Raw genomic sequence first — 16,718 nt, 5'->3', positions numbered from 1 at the left:
CATTTGAACAGAAAAAGCAATGGAAAGTTAAGACCATCCAACATTTTTTACAGAGAACATCACTACATCTGTTGAGAGTTTCGTCCAAAGCTCACACATCTCTCAGTAAGAGAGTCTAGCAGTGCCTTAGCTGTTTTTACCGTGTTGTAGGTATAGCTGCCTGGAACAGCAACGCAACCCGCTGCTCCCATTCTGTGAGATCAGTTTGGGCCTGAAGCAACCTTCAGTCAGGACACTTACGCTGGTTGAATATTGTTGAATGAAATGGTAGTACATCAGGTTTGGCATAATAGGATGGCTCCGCTCTGTATAGCACCGTGCTTGTTAAGTTAAACATAAACATAAAATAAAATAATATAAGGCAGGGAGGCCATAACTTCTCAACCCCCCCCCCCCGTAGGTAGGTTAAATACAGAGCGACCAAGCGGGAGGGGTTTTACTCTCATAGCCAGTGGCGTACTGTGTATTTGTTTAACCATGGTGGAATGTTGCGTCTCTTTAAGCCTTGTCCCATGAACATGTGATATATACATATATATATATATATGTGTGATGTATAGATATATGTCAGATCAGCTGTCCAATTGACTTAAAGTGTCTTGCCTGAACTTAGGTAAACTTCATTATTCTATATGTTTCAGACAAATTCTTGTTAGAAAATAATCAGGACAGTCCTGTTGCAGCAGCATTAAACCTTCAATCGTGTAGTAGTTTAGTTACTGTGCCTACTGCAGACACTTACCTTTTAATAACAATGACACACCCATATTAAAGACACCATCTGCGATCAGTGAAATGCTGGCTACACCACTAGAAAACATGGTGTTTCACTTTCATAAAATTAACAAAGAGACAGTCTTGCAATGCGAGTGCCCTTAAAAGTTAGTTTTCGTTGAGAAATGATAGGGAAATAGCTGTATAAAGGTTGTCTGTGCAGTACTGTAGGCATCCCTCTTTCTGCTCAGGTCAGTAAAGGGTTAGGGTTAGGCATGTGGTAAACAAAGTGGTACAGACTGGTGTGCTTCTGATACCATCAACCTCACTAGAATTTTTCTCTAAAACTAAACCTCTGAGGGCAGTCACTTGGCTAAACTGTCTCTCCGGTTATTTTTGACATTTGCAAAACACCAATGCAAAACACCATGTTTTACGTGTTGTTTACCCCAAGTGGTGTTAGCCAAATCGCTGTTCCACCATTTGCTGCTCACGGTCATGGGCTGGTCTCTTTCCACCTTTATCCTTTTCTTTCCATAGTAAAAAACTTTCCTCAGACGCTTAATTATGTTTAAAGGACCCAGGTCTTGTCGCTGGCTGCTCATTCCTTTAAGTGGTGTGTGTGTGTGTGTGTGTGTGTGTGTGTGTGTGTGTGTGTGTGTGTGTGTGTGTGTGTGTGTGTGACTCGGAGCCAGGGCCCTTATGTTCAGCAGTGCACCCGATATGGAGGGAGAGGGCCCGGGCCGCCAAGCCCTGATGCCTTTGATGAGTGACGCAAGACAGCCAGTGCAGAGGTCCTGCCAAAAAGCCCCGCTTTGTCTCCAGTTGACGGGGGCGGTTTTAAAACAACTGTCCTCCGCAGTGATGATAACTTCAAACAACCACAGTCATTGTCTCGTGGCTTTGTTACCATGTGTGCTATGTCTTTTCTTATGTCAGGGACAGGATGACGCCCCCAATTCTACAAATAGAAGCAATATGATCCGCGGTTTCTGTCAGAGTTTTTTAAGAAAATGTTAACACTGTTTTATTACAATTGTTCCTTTTAGGGCAGGATTGGGGCAGGGGAAAAAAGGGACTAGAAATGATGCAAGCAATGCTATCCAATAGAACTACAATTATATTTTTTTCAAAGCTGAATTTTTTTTTTTTATGTCAGGCATATTGTTCGCACAATTTTCTGGAAACAGGATTGTTTTCGAAACACTCTGAAGATTATTACAGAGTACACGTTATTCCCCGGGCTCAAACTTTTGGCACTCGGTCGCATTTCAAGCATTTTAGTTTGATGTGTCATCTGCAAGTCATAACTAAATTCTGTTGAGCTTCACGGCACCAATTTAATCGGTCACAGTTTTTGGCAAATACAAGACAAAATGTAACTAAATCCCGTTTCGCAGAGTGTTGTTAATTCTCAAGGCTCCTCAGCTACACTAAGCTGATTCGGTAAGACCCTGCAGTGTTGAGTCCTGTAACGTCTGTGCCAGTGTGAATGAGGGGGAAACTATTCATCAGTGGATGAGAGGCCCCTTTGCACAATGCGTAAACCAGGGAGTGAAACTGTGAGTAAGGGCTGAGCAACAGAAGGCAGCTTAGTGACGAAAACCTCTGATAGAATATGCTTTTTATGGTGAATTTTTATACTGAGGGGCAAGTTAACAAGGAAGTGACTAAGGAGGTATACAACGTGGTAACTCAAGAGAGCACCAGGGGAAAGAGCATCAGGGGAACAGTTTGAACCCCTCTCTTACTGTGTGTCCTAGCTGCCCTCTCCCTCATATTCGTTTTGGGAAGTGGTGATGTTTGGTTTTCAAATATTTCCTCTTGTATGTATCAATGAGTAATATACTGTATGACTCTCACTACTCCAGTGTATCCACTTATCGTTGGGTTGATAAGTGTCTGCCAGGGTCTTTATCTTAAGTGTGCTTAGATCCTGTGAGGAGAGAGCACCTTATCTGCCTTTGGGCTATGTCCCTATGCTGTGACATGGGACGGCTTTTGGAATGCTGAAACCAATTGGGGATTCCCGAATCCTGACTCACAGCTGCTTTTTTTTTCCTGCTGGAATGATGTGTGAAATGTGTGGGTTTTTCTGCCTGTGGTAGGGTTTTTTTTCCCTCTCTCTTCCCTTCTACTTTTCCAGGCAAGACGGTTGGTGAAGGGAGTAAAAAAGACTGCAGTGAGTTTTGCCGCCCGCCCACTCCCTCTCCAGTCTTCCTCCCGTGCTTCCTGTGGGATTGAAGAGGAGTGTAGGGTTAGCAGTGGAAGGGAGGAGACAGGGTAGAATGTCTTGACTGTGAGGACGTACAATGGAGGAGAATGTCTGGAGTGAAAGAAGGAAGTGGGTAGAATGTTGAAAGTTTTAGGAGGATGGTGGGTAGATTATTGGACTTAAAGGGGATGGGGGAGTGTTTGGTGACTGGGGGGGGGGGGGGGGGGGGTTGGAGGGGATGTGCTTTTTGAAGGATGAATGTGTTCTGTCATTGTTCTTACTATGGGGAGGCTGGGGAACGAAGGACACTAACTAATGTATGACTTCACTAAAGAAAGATTTTTCTTGTTCAGTAATTGATGCTTTCTCTTGCTTATTCAAATCAATAACAAATCTATGATATCCTTTTCTGCCGCCACAAAAGGGCGAAAGGGCATCATTATGAGATGAATGCACCATTGACAGTCAAGATAAATGAATAAAGGATACGGCTGTCCTCCGTGGTAATTTAAAGGATAACCGACTTGAATGCAATGAAAAGAACTTTTTGTGCGCTCAGCCATTACATGATTGATACATGCTTTCCTGAACAGCCCCTCTGTGTTGGCCTCCATATCTATTGGCAAGCTCTCCCGTTGAGCCACAGAGTCATGGACATGATAGAAAGTATCTGACAATGTTTTGGGTGTGATTTATCGGGGGGGGGGGGGGGGGGGTAATGTTATGTGTGCAGAGTCCAGCATTCCGGCGCAGGGTCTCAGAGTAAACACAGATATCTGCAGTGTCTCACTGACTGTTCTAGAACACTCAACAAGGAGTAAACATTAGCCTTTTTGGTCTTTATTTGGTGTCTTTCGTTGGCTTTGAAGGGCCTAAACCATCAATACGGCATTTTCAAAGGCACTCAGCTACACATCCAAGTAGGCAGTTGCAGAGTTTTTGCTCACACGGATCTCTATATCTGCTCTCCAGATAAATGCACTTGAAGTGAGCACAGTTACAGTAACCAGTTATCCAATGGTGTTATTTGTCCTCTCTGCAACCCTGGGGAGATGCTCTGATTCAGCCGCCATTTTCCTTCATCAAGCATAAGGCCTAAAAATCTCCCTCTCTTACAAATAGGAAAGGCAGCCGTAGGTGCTAGTGGCTCTCAACATCTGGGATGGCTAATCTCCCTTCCTTCCTCCTCAGAGAACCTTTCTAGAATCTTCTCCTGGCCCCCATTCCCCTTCCCTAGAGAAAACTACCCGCCTCTGGGTTAGCATCGTAGCTCAGCTCCCTCGGAGCGACCCCTCGGAGCGACCCCCATGCAAAGAAGAACTTCCTGAGATGTCAGAGAGCCTGTGTGGTTGCATCCATTGGGGGGGAGGGGGAGGGGGGGGGGGGGGGGGTTTCCTCCAGCCCTTGTTAGCCCCTTATTCTTTTGAGACGCACAAGACATTTTCTCAAAGGGACTGATGCGTCTCCCACACAAAGGAAGATGGCGTCTTCCTCTGGCCTCTCAGTACAAAGAACAGGATATTGGGGATGTTTCATGAACGTTTCGATGAAGAACTATCTCAATTTTCCAGCTTGCTGAAAGGTTGTTTGGTTGCTGCATAATCATTATGGCATCAATCCAGAAGTAGGGTGATAGATTCTGCTAGACACATTTTTTTTTTACCAGTTTTTAAACACTTTTTAACATTCACAGTTTTGCAATAGGAGGACATGCATTCTTGTGTTTCTTCAACTGCAACCAGACTTTGTATTCATGAATGCATGCCTGTCCATACAAAGTGTTCTTTCTTCTGACATTCTAGTCCTTACCTGATACATATGCCAACTGCATCAGGATACCAAAGTATTATGTTTGGAATTGGATAGCCAAATAATTGTGACTTGATCCCTCGTCCCTCTCCCCAATCCCAGCCAAGCAGGGAGTGAAGGAGCAGGAAGTGTGTGCTCAATGCACAGGAAGAATTGAGGAAGTGCTTTATTTTCCTCACTCACTGATAGTGGGCCTGGGAGATTTATGAAATCTCGGGGCCTGGAAACTTGAGGCAACGCACCCCCAAGGAGCCCTGACTTTGTACTGGATCCAAGAAAAGCAGAACTGCTCCACAAAACATCTGTTATTTCCTCAGAAATTTGAATTCTGTAGATAGATTGTGGAATATGGCCGGCACCGGCTTCTCATTAAAGTCCTCTTACGAAATGTCTTCGAGATTCTTTAAATCAAGATAAATCTGATATTTTCCTGTATTCACAGAAGATGATGATACATTGACGTCTGAATAATTAGTTTTGAATTGATTTTGAGTTACCAAGACGGGGAAAAAGATTACACAAGATGCTTCACTGTGATAGTAGAGCCTTGGAGAAATAAACAAACAAGAATAGCAATTAACATAGCCACTTCCCTTTAATCAAGAATGAAATCTCCAATAATGCAATTAGCAGACTCTGGACGAGGTGTAATTGAATTGCAGGTAGTGAATGAGGGGAAGCTAACAACGTAGGATAATTTCTGTTGTCCTCAGTACGGTTTCAATCATGATGACTTTCATTATTATTATTATTATCATTATTATTATTATTATTATTATTATTATTATTATTATTATTAATAATAATAATAATAATAATAATAATAATAATAATAATAATAATAATGCATCAGTAATAATAATATACATTTCATTTAAGGTACATTAGTACCTAATGTATGGTACATGGCTGCATACAGTATTAGGTTATATTTTCTAAAGCCAAATACAGTATACAGTGCCCTGCATAAGTAGTGGGACAGTGAAGTATTTTTCTTTCTTTCGGCCCTACACTCCAAAAGTTCCACTTAGAGGTTAGAGTAGAAATTCTCAGCTTTTATTCGATAGTGTTTGCGTACATATTGTTTTTTTTCATGCATAGTCCCCCTATTTCAGGGTACCCAAAAATGATAGGAAAGATTTATCAAACGTCCAATGAAGCACTCATGTTTAGAATTTGGTCTGCAATCCTTTGCATGCAATAACTGCCTGAAGTCTGCAACCCATTGACCCCACCAGATACTGGGTATCTTCTCTGGTGATGCTCTGTCAGGCCTGTACAGCAGCCATCTTAAGTTGTTGTTTGTTTTTAGGATGTTTTGCCTTAAATCTCCTCTTCAGCAAATGAAATGCATGTTTAATAGGATTTAAATCTGAAGATTGACTTGGCCAGTCAACAACTTTCCACTTTTTGGCCCTGACAATTTCCCTAGTTGCTATGGCAGTATGTTTTGGGTCATTGTCCTGCTGTATGATGAAGCGCAGTTCAATGAGTTTGGAGGCATTTGCTGTACAAGATGTTTATGTACACTTCATAATTCATCCTGCTGCTGCCGTCAGCAGTTACGTCATCAATGAAGACAAGTGAGCCAGTTCCAGTGGAAGCCACACATGCCAAAGACATAACTCCCTCTCCACCATATTCCACAGATGAGGTGGTACAGTATGCTGTGGATATTGGACAGTTCCTCTATTTCTCCACACTTTACTCTTGCCATCACTCTGGTACATGTTCATCTTTATCTCATCTGTCCACAAGACCTTTTTCCAGAACTCTGCAGGCTCTTTTAGGTACTTTTTAGCAAACCGTAACCTGGCAGTTTTTGTAGCTAGTAGTTTGCGCCTTGCCGTGTAGCCTCTTTAGTTCTGCTGGTGAAGTCTTCTGTGGATGGTAGTCTACCTCCTGGAGAGTGTTCCTCATCTGTTGTTTTGGGGGTTTTCTTAATCATGGTGAGCATTCTTTCGTCTTCCACTGGCCTACCAGGCCGTTTGCGATTTCTGAGCTTTCCAGTGCTTTCTTTCCTATTAAATGATGTTCCAAACTGTTGACTTTGTTTTTTTTAATATGTTTTTATGGCATTTCTGCTTTATTAGGATAGAGATAGTAGAGAATGACAGGAATGATGGGTGAGAGAGTGGAGGGATGACATGCAAGATATGTCAAGGGCTGGAATCGAACCAGGAACTATGTGTGCCACGCCACTAAGCGCCCCCATTTTGGTAGGTTTAAGGTTTTGGCTATATTTCTGATTTATTTTGATATTTCAGCCTCATATTGGCTTCCTGACTTTTGATGACATCTCTTTGGTCCTCATGTTGACAGACACCAATAGCAGACTCCAAAGGTCTAGAATAATCAACAATCAATACTAGACATTGATAGCTCTCGTATGACTGCACAAACCTTATGACTGAACAGACTTAATGAACCAGAAACACCTCAAGCCAATTGTTCCATCAATTTTGGGTACCCTAAAATGCATAAAAAGTGTTGTAATTCCTGAATGGTGAAACCAATATGTACACAAATACCATCAAATAAAAATTTAACCTCACAGTAATTGTTTCATTTAAAATCCAAACCTTTGGAGTGTAGAGCCAAAAGAACAAGAAATGCTTCGCTATCCCATTAATTACACAGGGTAATTACACAAGGTATGTTGTCCTTGTTTAAAAAATCTGTTTCGGTGAAATTTAATAAATGCTACTCTAGGAACCAATTAGAATTGCTTGTGTTGAGTTAAACTAGGCTGTATTACTCATCCCACAGGGCCTGTTTTAGGCACAACAACAGTTGATACCAGAACTGCGTACGGAGCTAATACCCTTTTAAAGCCGAAGCACTAGAGTTCCTCGAATGCGTTTCCTAAAGCCACAGATCTTATAGCCTTGAGGGACAGAAATCCAGCCTCACACCTTTGGGTTTTCGGACAAACATCAAAACAGCGATCTGCGACCGCACGTTGCAGCAGGATCCGATGACTAATGATCTGGTTTCTGCTGCTCAGCGCAGAGCGCTGCAGGGAATGTACCGAACACCTAGGCCTCTCCAACAGGGTGACACCCACCTGATTGCATCACACGCACACACACCCAAGCATGCATACATAGGCACACACACACACGCACACACACACGCACGCACGCACGCACGCACACACACACACACACACACACACACACACAAACAGTATATGTACACATGCACACACAGATCCACACATACACAGAGGTAGAGGTTATGGAGCCCTGCCAGGCTCGGCCACTCCTTGCTCCTCCTTGGCTCCTGGACATAGTGTGACGGCACCGCAGCTGGAGGAAGTGAGGCAATCAGTGAAGCATTTACAATCTCTCTTTCTTTCTCTCCCTCCCTCCCATTGATATCACTGCAAACCACTTCCTGCATAGGTACAGATACGTTCTTATGATGAGTCTAAGGTGAATCAGGGGCAATGGAAATAATGGGCCATCACCTATGAAGTTGTAGTTAATTTCCATCCAGATTTTCCATTAGGGAACCCCTTACATGTTGGTTCTTGATCAGCTTTCCACAATCAATTCACATTTAGAACAAAGCCTATATAAGGTCTGCTATTAGTTTTCAGATGATTATGTAATTATGACATTAAATATACATGTGATTCTCTCTTAATCACAAGCATATGAATGCTGATGCTCACACTGTAATCTCGGGAGTCTGACCTCAGCCAGCACTAGAATGATTTTGTCTTCCCTGTGGTGCGACCTGATCAGGAAGTCACTTTATGGCAGTGTAATATCAGGTCGTTTAGTGCATTGCCTGGATTGACCATAAACAAGTTGATGAGATCAGAAGGTAGATTCAGTACAGTGTTTATTGTGGCTTATACAATGCCTGCTGTTTTTCTTTACTTGCCCAGAGACACCTGCACCAGCCATTCTGGTTTCAGGCCAGATGGAGGAATATTGTTTAACCTTTGCTCATCTTTCATTTGAACTCTTAGATCAATTTAGATAGATTTACTCCACTATATGCCCAAGGAAATTGATAGGCCTCATCTGGTTGTAGATACTGTAACAATAATAACATCCACAAGACACAGCCTAGTATTGTAGGTCTAATGTCTTTACACCTAATCATGGATGTGTGCTATATGATTTTGCAAATACTGATCGATGATGTCCGTTGAGGGTAAACACAAAACATTTCCGATGACAAATATAGCAATATGTTTATTGCTGTTTGTCCTCTCAGTTGGAGTCATAATTAGAGCTAATTAAATCTCGCACGCCCCCTCTAATTAAAACAGGCAGCTTGCTTCCTAAGTCTGCCATTGTTGCTGAGGCGTTGGGCTAGTGGATGGTTGGGTTCATGTCAGGGAGGACCCTCAGGGGGACGTTAATGAGGAATAGAATGAAGCTTCACAGAGGAACAGACAGCTGTTCTTTTTAAGGGTGACTTTATTCACCCAAAATGCATAAATGATGACGCTTCATGTTGTAGCCAATCAAAGTATTGTTGCTAGGTCAATGTTCCGGAATTGTTTGGCAGTTAGTGGACAAATACTAATAATTGGATCTGTCATTGTCCAGCAAAACCTTTTTTGTCCATAAAAACTATGAAAACATATGAAACGGACACAGGCAGATCCATGTCATCTCTGTTGACTCCCATAGAGAAAACATTGGCTCAATCCGTAATAACGTAACTAACGGGATAGCATAGACTAGTTTGGCCAGAACCTAAATCAACAGAATCAGATTGTCATTGAACATTTCAGGTACTGTTCCCACCACAAGGCTCAGTGACAATGAACTGGCATCGGTCCAAATGACTTTCTTATCTGCAGTCTTTTACAGATGTTCCTGTTTTTCAGGCTTGATAGAAGAATATTGTCTTTATGGTGATGAGTTTGAAACGATAAAGGGCTAATGTTTATGAAAGGATAATCCTAGGTGTGTCTTTTGCTGAAGCTGGTGTTCTTCAGCATGTAACGGCTTTGCTGTCAAGAGCAGGCATGTTGAGGAATGCATTCCATGAAACAACACAGCAGCACCCACACTGATACAGGATAGGAGGAATTCTCTGTCTCTTGTCTGTTGGACACGTATCATAACTATCTGACAAATTAAAATTCACAAGACAACAGAATGGTCTTCGAGTAAAGTGAATTTTATTCCACATCCAATGAAGCATTTTTCTCCCCCTTTATTTATACAGGTAAATCCAATTGAGCTTGAAAATCTCTTTTCCAAGAGAGACCTGTTCAAAAGAGAGACCTGTTCAAAAGAGAGACCTGTTCAAAAGGTGAAATGAGTCAATCCCTGACAGTCAGTCGTCCTCCGTGTGAGGATGATGGTTAGCAAACCACAGAGATGTCTGCGCCACTGATTCACAGGGTCAGTCAGAACCTGTTAGACCGGCTCACGGGACATAATGAACCGGAAGATGACCTGTTTTCTCAACAAGATCCTCTTGTCTGCTCTGTACACGCATCTTTATTACTACCTCGCTTATCCAAACAATTTGTTCTGTAATACAAGATAGCTGACATCGTAAGTCTTTTATCATACTCTCTCAATGCCTCTCTTGTTATTGGTGTAGCCAGTGTAAATACATGCCCAGCACATGGAGATCCATAGAAGTTCTTATTCATGGAATCATACTTACATATTCTCAAATTCCTTTAAAACCTTAGTAGTCCTAAGGTGAAGTAAAACCTGTCTGTTAATTTTTTTAAATTATATGCAGTATTTTTAATGCAGTATTCCTCCCTTTACACAGATGATACAGGATTATTTTCAGCCAATCGTTCTAAAATGAGAGCTCACAAACCAAGAAGGGCTCCAGAAATAGACAAAACATTGTCAAGAAATGACCTGATTGGACAGAGGGACACACTTCCCCACTACCACAAGCATAAGCTTATTTTGCTAAAAGTTTGTTGGCCTTAAACTGAGGACTGTGTCATCTAATGAGCAATCGATGAACATTATCTCATGAACCATTCAGTCAACACTTAAACAAAATTTGATGTCAAGAATTTACTGACAAAAATCCTGTAGCATCTCTTTAATGTCGTCCTTGTTCTTTTTGACAGGAAGATGAGTAGAACAGATGATAACCGGGTGAATCATATAAAGTATATGAATAACTCAACATTTATGCTCACAAATGACATGGCCCAGAGTTTGCGGGCGTTTGTTTTAACTAGCCTGAATAGCAGCGGAAAGATATAGCTTTGTGCCAATATAAATACCGCCAGCTCACCGAGAGTCATGAGTAAGCGTTGTAGAGATTTAGTTCCCATTCTAGATAAAATCCAGATCAGCTTTTTGCAAGCTGGATGGGCCAAATTATGACTGTGCACAGCTCACACTTCAAACAAAGAAACAAACCCACAAGAAAAAAACCTCACTCATCATGAATTGAGTGATGGCAGGAGAGACAGAGAGAGGGTGTGTCAGAGAGAGAAAAAAGGGAAATCTTTGACACTGTCCTGACTCAAATATGACAATCATGATCACTTTTTTTCACTTTTAAGTATTGTGTTTCCATTTTGCCGATCTTGCAGATCTTACAAATGTTACAGCGTCCTGCGTTTGAATACCAGCGTGAATTAGTCTATTTTCACAAAAGGATTAATTGTCCAAGTCACATATTATTGATAGATTAATCAGTTTACAGTACAAACAAATAATGCAGTGTTAAAGTCAGGTGTTCAGCATCTTACTTTAGCTTCCTGTGTAGATCAAGGAAGAAGGGATATTTGTTCTCACCAGATCACCAACCTTCTGTTGTGGGTTAAGGCCTACAATCATTTATTAAATGTTAATTCCGAAACTATCTCTGTTCATCTCTATCGAAACTATCTCAGCTTGTCTCTATTCTTTCTACTCTCCCAGCATACTTTTCACCATCTTCACCCTCTTCATTCCCAGTATGCCAGGGCATCACCAACCGGTTCAACCTGCTGGGGGACAAAGACGACCACTACCAGAACATGGTGAAGACCTACAGCAACTGTACTGTGGTCTTGGAGAACCTGGAGGTCACACACATGGAGGACCAGTATGACCTGTCTTTCCTCAGGGTAAACAAGAAAACATACACATTACAGCTGCTAAAAGGATTCAACAAGCCTATTTTTAACCTGCACAAAGTGGTCCAATGTGATTTCAACAGACCAAGCTGTCCAGAATAATTGTACGCTCACCTCTACCTAGACGTTTTGGTGAAAATAGTCTGAGGTCCAGCTCTTACTGCTGACCATGCAGGTACAATGGGTTAGTAGTGTAGCGAAATGTTAAACGTCATCTAAACTAGCGAATAGAGAGGGGAGTAGGCAGCAGTTGGTAAACATGGGGGTGAATGTCTTCCATGTCTATACTGTGTTTAGGAGCTAATCAGTGTTTTTACTCAATGCATAATGTAAAGATGAAACTTCAAGGCTTAATCCATAGCTTTTCTGCCCCTTGTGGTGATATGAAGTAGTAGACATACAATTCAGTAGGAGACATAACATACACACAGATAAAAACAAAAGCAAAATACATTTCAGAGCACTGTGCACTGGCAAAGACCCTCCCAGTTAGCCCTGTCGGGGAGACATGTTTCACCTCTTTCTCCTCTTCCTGTTTCTCCACAGTCCATTCAGGAGGTAGGTGGCTACGTTCTCATAGCTCTCAACACTGCGGCCAAGATTCCCCTGGACAACCTCCGCATCATCCGAGGCCACTCTCTCTACGACAGTGGCTTTGCCCTGGCTGTACTGTTGAACTATAACAAGTCCTTGGGTATGGGCACCAGGGAGCTGCCGTTGACTAGCCTGACAGGTCAGTCCCCGGGTTCACTCAGCCTCCTGCTAGGCCGCCTAGCTGTCCCTATGGGTCTTCTCAAATAGGTCCTGGACATTTTACTGACCAGGATAAACCTTGGGCCATGCGTATCGTTCATCTCACATGACTACTAGGGCCAGGAGATTAGGTCACGTGGTAACAAGAAAAAACTCAATTATTTGTCATATGAGCAACATCTAAAACATATTTCCTTGAAACCCTAGATTTTGATCATATCTGTTTATTCACGTTGAAAGTTATCTACCACCTGAAAGGGAACATATTTCTCCCTTTTTTTTTTTAGAAATACTCAAAGGGGGTGTAAAGTTCTCTGGCAACCAACTGTGTAATGTTGAAACGATCCAGTGGTTTGACATTGTGGACAGTGACAGCAAACCCAACATGGAATTTCCCCAGCCCAGCACCTACCCACTCTGTAAGTATCTCATTTTACAGCAAATGAAATGACCGTTGAGGCCAGGTATGATCCTGTAGTTAGATATCAGAAAGAGGCTGCTGCACCTAGTTTTTTCCCCCCAAAAGGATTCAACATGGAACCCAAAACCCCTACAGGGACAAATGAAGAACTCTTTTTTGGTGCTCTGTTTTAGGTTATTGTTTGGACGTTCCTTAATATGCTAAATATTATTTGAAATTCTGTTTGGGTTGTTTGACATATAGGTAAAAGATGTGACCCTGGGTGCTTCAACGGTTCATGTTGGGCGCCTGGCCCCGAAAATTGCCAGACATGTAAGTCTTGAAACCATGTAAGCTACAAATACAGCCCTCTATACCATCTAAAAGGGAAGTAGACATGTCTGCTAATGTAAATGAATGCAGAAATGCAAGGTCACCTTTGTTTAAATTAGCTTTTGTGAAGTATAACTTTTTAACTGCTAAAAATACTTTTTGGACACTGTTAAAAAAGGTTCTAGACCAAAAGAGGCTTAGTTGTAGTGGAACTGGCATGTGCTCAGTACTGATCCTGACTCCCTCCTGTAGTGACGAAGCTGAACTGTGCCCAGCAGTGCTCCAAGAGGTGTCAGGGACCCTCGCCCATCGACTGCTGCAACGAGCACTGTGCTGCTGGCTGCACCGGCCCCCGGCCCACTGACTGTCTGGTGAGAGACACAACCTTCACACAGGGGACATAGGTCATAAACAGTGTGTGTGTGCTTGAGTGCGTGTTTGTGTGTGTGTGTGTGTGTGTGTGTGTGTGTGTGTGTGTGTGTGTGTGTGTGTGTGTGTGTGTGTGTTTGGCACAGTGTCGACATACGTTCTGCGTTCTTTGAATTCATTGATTTTCAAAACTACAGCCACAAACAATCCAACTGGCTGTGATTTTTTTTACCCATTATCTCTTTGACTGCAGAATGTAGAAAACCACTGTTTTCACATATGTAGACACTGGTATGGTGCTGTATATAATGAATGTGGTGTTAAAAATGGGTAAAGTGTCCTTTTAATACAAGATTTATCCCTTAGGCGTGAGTTTTAGGAAACAAACACAGTTGCATTTCGGGAATTTTGGGAATCAAATGCCTGTAGGAGTGTAGGAGTGTTCAGGGGTGTCTGACATACTTCATCACATAGTGGACAAGGAGGTAAACAGAGAGATGGCCATGTGATTCATAAAGTGCTTGTGGTTGTGGTAAAGAAAATGTCTTCATCTGACTGTTAATCTGTGTTGACCAAGCATTGACAGACCATCATTTCAAATATTTAGCTGAGCTCGATTGAGTTTCCCTGCTACAATGGAACCAATGTCCCAAAAGTGCAAACCCCCCTCCCATTTAGCGCTGAAGGAAAAGTATTTGAAACTACATTGTGTTGATCTTGCTCCCAGTAAGCCATTTTTATCACTGTTCAAACAGTCAACAGTCCTTTGAGAGACAAGCCTTGCTCCAAACTAGGAGGTTTATAGAGTGAAAGCCATAGGAATGCACTGTTATCATTAGCACAGGGCTCTTATGTGTGTGCATGGCTCTTGTTATCATCTAGCCTACTGCTCTGTTATCGTCTAAGTGTCCTGGATGTGTGTTTGTGCGACAGGCTTGCCGGGCCTTCCAGGATGACGGAACGTGTAAAGACACTTGTCCTCCCCTCTTTCTGTACGACCCTAACATGCACCAGCTGGTCAGCAACCCGCACGGGAAGTACAACTTTGGGGCCACCTGCGTCAAGAGCTGCCCACGTAAGAACCACGTCCCCCGAAGGATTTGGATGTCAAGGCTAATGTTTTTTTCTGACAACACGACCAAAACGTTTACCATGTCAGTACAGGATTTGGTTTGCATCTCGGGGCCATAATAAACAAAACAAGGCCTTTGGATTCCATGTACACAAGGGGGGCTTCCACAGGCAATATAAAACATAAATTCACAGTCTTGTAGGCTGAATAAGTGGGCCGTGTCGCAAGTGCAGGATTCTAGTCATTGAGTGCCAACGTCTGTCTGAGTTTAATCATAAACTGCATACACAAGGAAAGAAAATGATTGAGTTTCAGGGCGTGCTGGGTGCAGCGGCGGGCTCCTGCATTCTCGCTATGCAGTTCTTTAAAGCCACAATCTGTAATTCGAAAAACAACAAAATGTCAGCCCTGGCACATAAAGCTGAGGGATGGGTTTGGAGAAATGTTACTGCTCTCAAATTCATAGACAGAACTCTGGGTGCAAGAACTGACAGTCTGACGTCAACATGGGAGTTAAAACAGCCTTATATTTTGTGTTATCATGGGGTAAGACAGTTGTATTAAGCTCATGAGGCATCTTTTAGTAGTATTCCTCAAGAATCAATGGGTATATCATAGCACATAAACTGGACTGAACTGTACAGCACACAAAGCATTTCAAAACAAGGGTAAATAGATTTCTACATGTAAAAAAAAAATAGATTTGATCAATTCTAATGCTTTTTTCACTTGACATGACGTGATCCCAGGTACACACGATTCATGGAGATTAAGCGATCCATATTTGATTGTTCCTCCCAGATAACTACGTGGTGACAGACCACGGGGCGTGCGTCCGGACGTGCAGCACTGACACCTACGAGGTTGACGAGGGAGGGGTCAGGAAGTGCAAGAAGTGTGAAGGACTGTGCCCCAAAGGTAGAGGTCACCAGTCCCCCAACGCTCACTACCGCACTACCACTGTACATCCTGAAAGCACTCACACCGAGTTCATGTGGTTCACTGTAATGTGGAACTGGTGGGTTGGGTCAGTCAATACAGGAAAAGAATCGAAAAAATCACTTCCTGAATTGACTGTGCTTAAATAGAATCCTGCAGCACTGCAGCAATTCCCTGTTGTAAAACGGTCTGTTTATTTGGCTCACGGTTTTTCAACCAGTAACAGCATCATCGATTTAAATGTCTTCCTGGTTGTTTACAGTTTGCAATGGACTTGGAATGGGAAAACTTACCAACATCCTGTCAGTCAATGCCACCAACATTGACTCCTTCAAAAACTGCACTAAAATCAACGGGAACATCATTATTCTCCACACAAGTATCCATGGGTAAGTCAGGGACGCGATCATCTCGGATCCCAGAATCTCATCTCTTCATTAAGATTCCGTAAGCACAGGATAGAAAAAGTGCTGTCGGAAGTTGTCACCAAGACCACACCTTTCAAGACGTTTTTGCTGCAGCGCCGCTCGCGATGGCCCCGCCCTTTTCACCGGCGCCCTCTAGTTTACATTCCGATTTGCCACACATTACACGAAATTAAAGCATAGGGGTACCTGAAAAAATGTTCAATGTCATACAGTAATTCCGCTTTTTATGCTTTTTTTTTTTTTTTTTTATCTTAATGCCGCTTGAAACCCCCCCCGTCCGTTTCAAGTACCTCCTCCACTCCTCTCTATTGGTCGACAGGATCTGTCCTCACTTACTGAGACTAGGGGGATGATAGGGGTGAGGGGTGCATTAAAGGGACAGTCCACGCCAAAATAAAAGTTTGCCAGATGTTTTCAGACCTAAAATAAAGTGGGGTAAGTCCATGTCTGAAGCCCTGTTAACAGAAGGGCCCAGAATTTAGTGAACCGTCTCTTTAAGGACATCAAGTTTATGTTTTTGGTTTTATTTATCAAAAATAAGTAATAATGTATTACATATTTGTATACATAATTACATTCTTGTTACTTTTTTTTACTGATCCAAT

At 42.4% G+C, this 16,718-nt stretch overlaps 1 protein-coding gene across 1 annotated transcript in view; it reads left to right on the top strand.

The window, feature by feature from the left end:
* The window catches only part of egfra (epidermal growth factor receptor a (erythroblastic leukemia viral (v-erb-b) oncogene homolog, avian)), a 40,100-nt gene that overhangs the window by 9,719 nt on the left and 13,663 nt on the right, over nt 1-16,718 (top strand). Inside the window, exons 2-9 of the mRNA XM_083689876.1 lie at nt 11,659-11,810; nt 12,366-12,552; nt 12,860-12,991; nt 13,237-13,305; nt 13,558-13,676; nt 14,608-14,749; nt 15,548-15,664; nt 15,948-16,074. Coding sequence (XP_083546002.1) covers nt 11,659-11,810; nt 12,366-12,552; nt 12,860-12,991; nt 13,237-13,305; nt 13,558-13,676; nt 14,608-14,749; nt 15,548-15,664; nt 15,948-16,074 — 1,045 coding nt within the window. The remainder of the gene's footprint in view (nt 1-11,658; nt 11,811-12,365; nt 12,553-12,859; nt 12,992-13,236; nt 13,306-13,557; nt 13,677-14,607; nt 14,750-15,547; nt 15,665-15,947; nt 16,075-16,718) is intronic.

Source organism: Argentina silus (genome assembly GCF_951799395.1).
Source record: "Argentina silus genome assembly, chromosome: 18".
NCBI lineage: Eukaryota > Metazoa > Chordata > Actinopteri > Argentiniformes > Argentinidae > Argentina > Argentina silus.
Note: the sequence above shows the minus strand (reverse complement) of the source record. Positions and strands in the feature narration are given on the sequence as shown.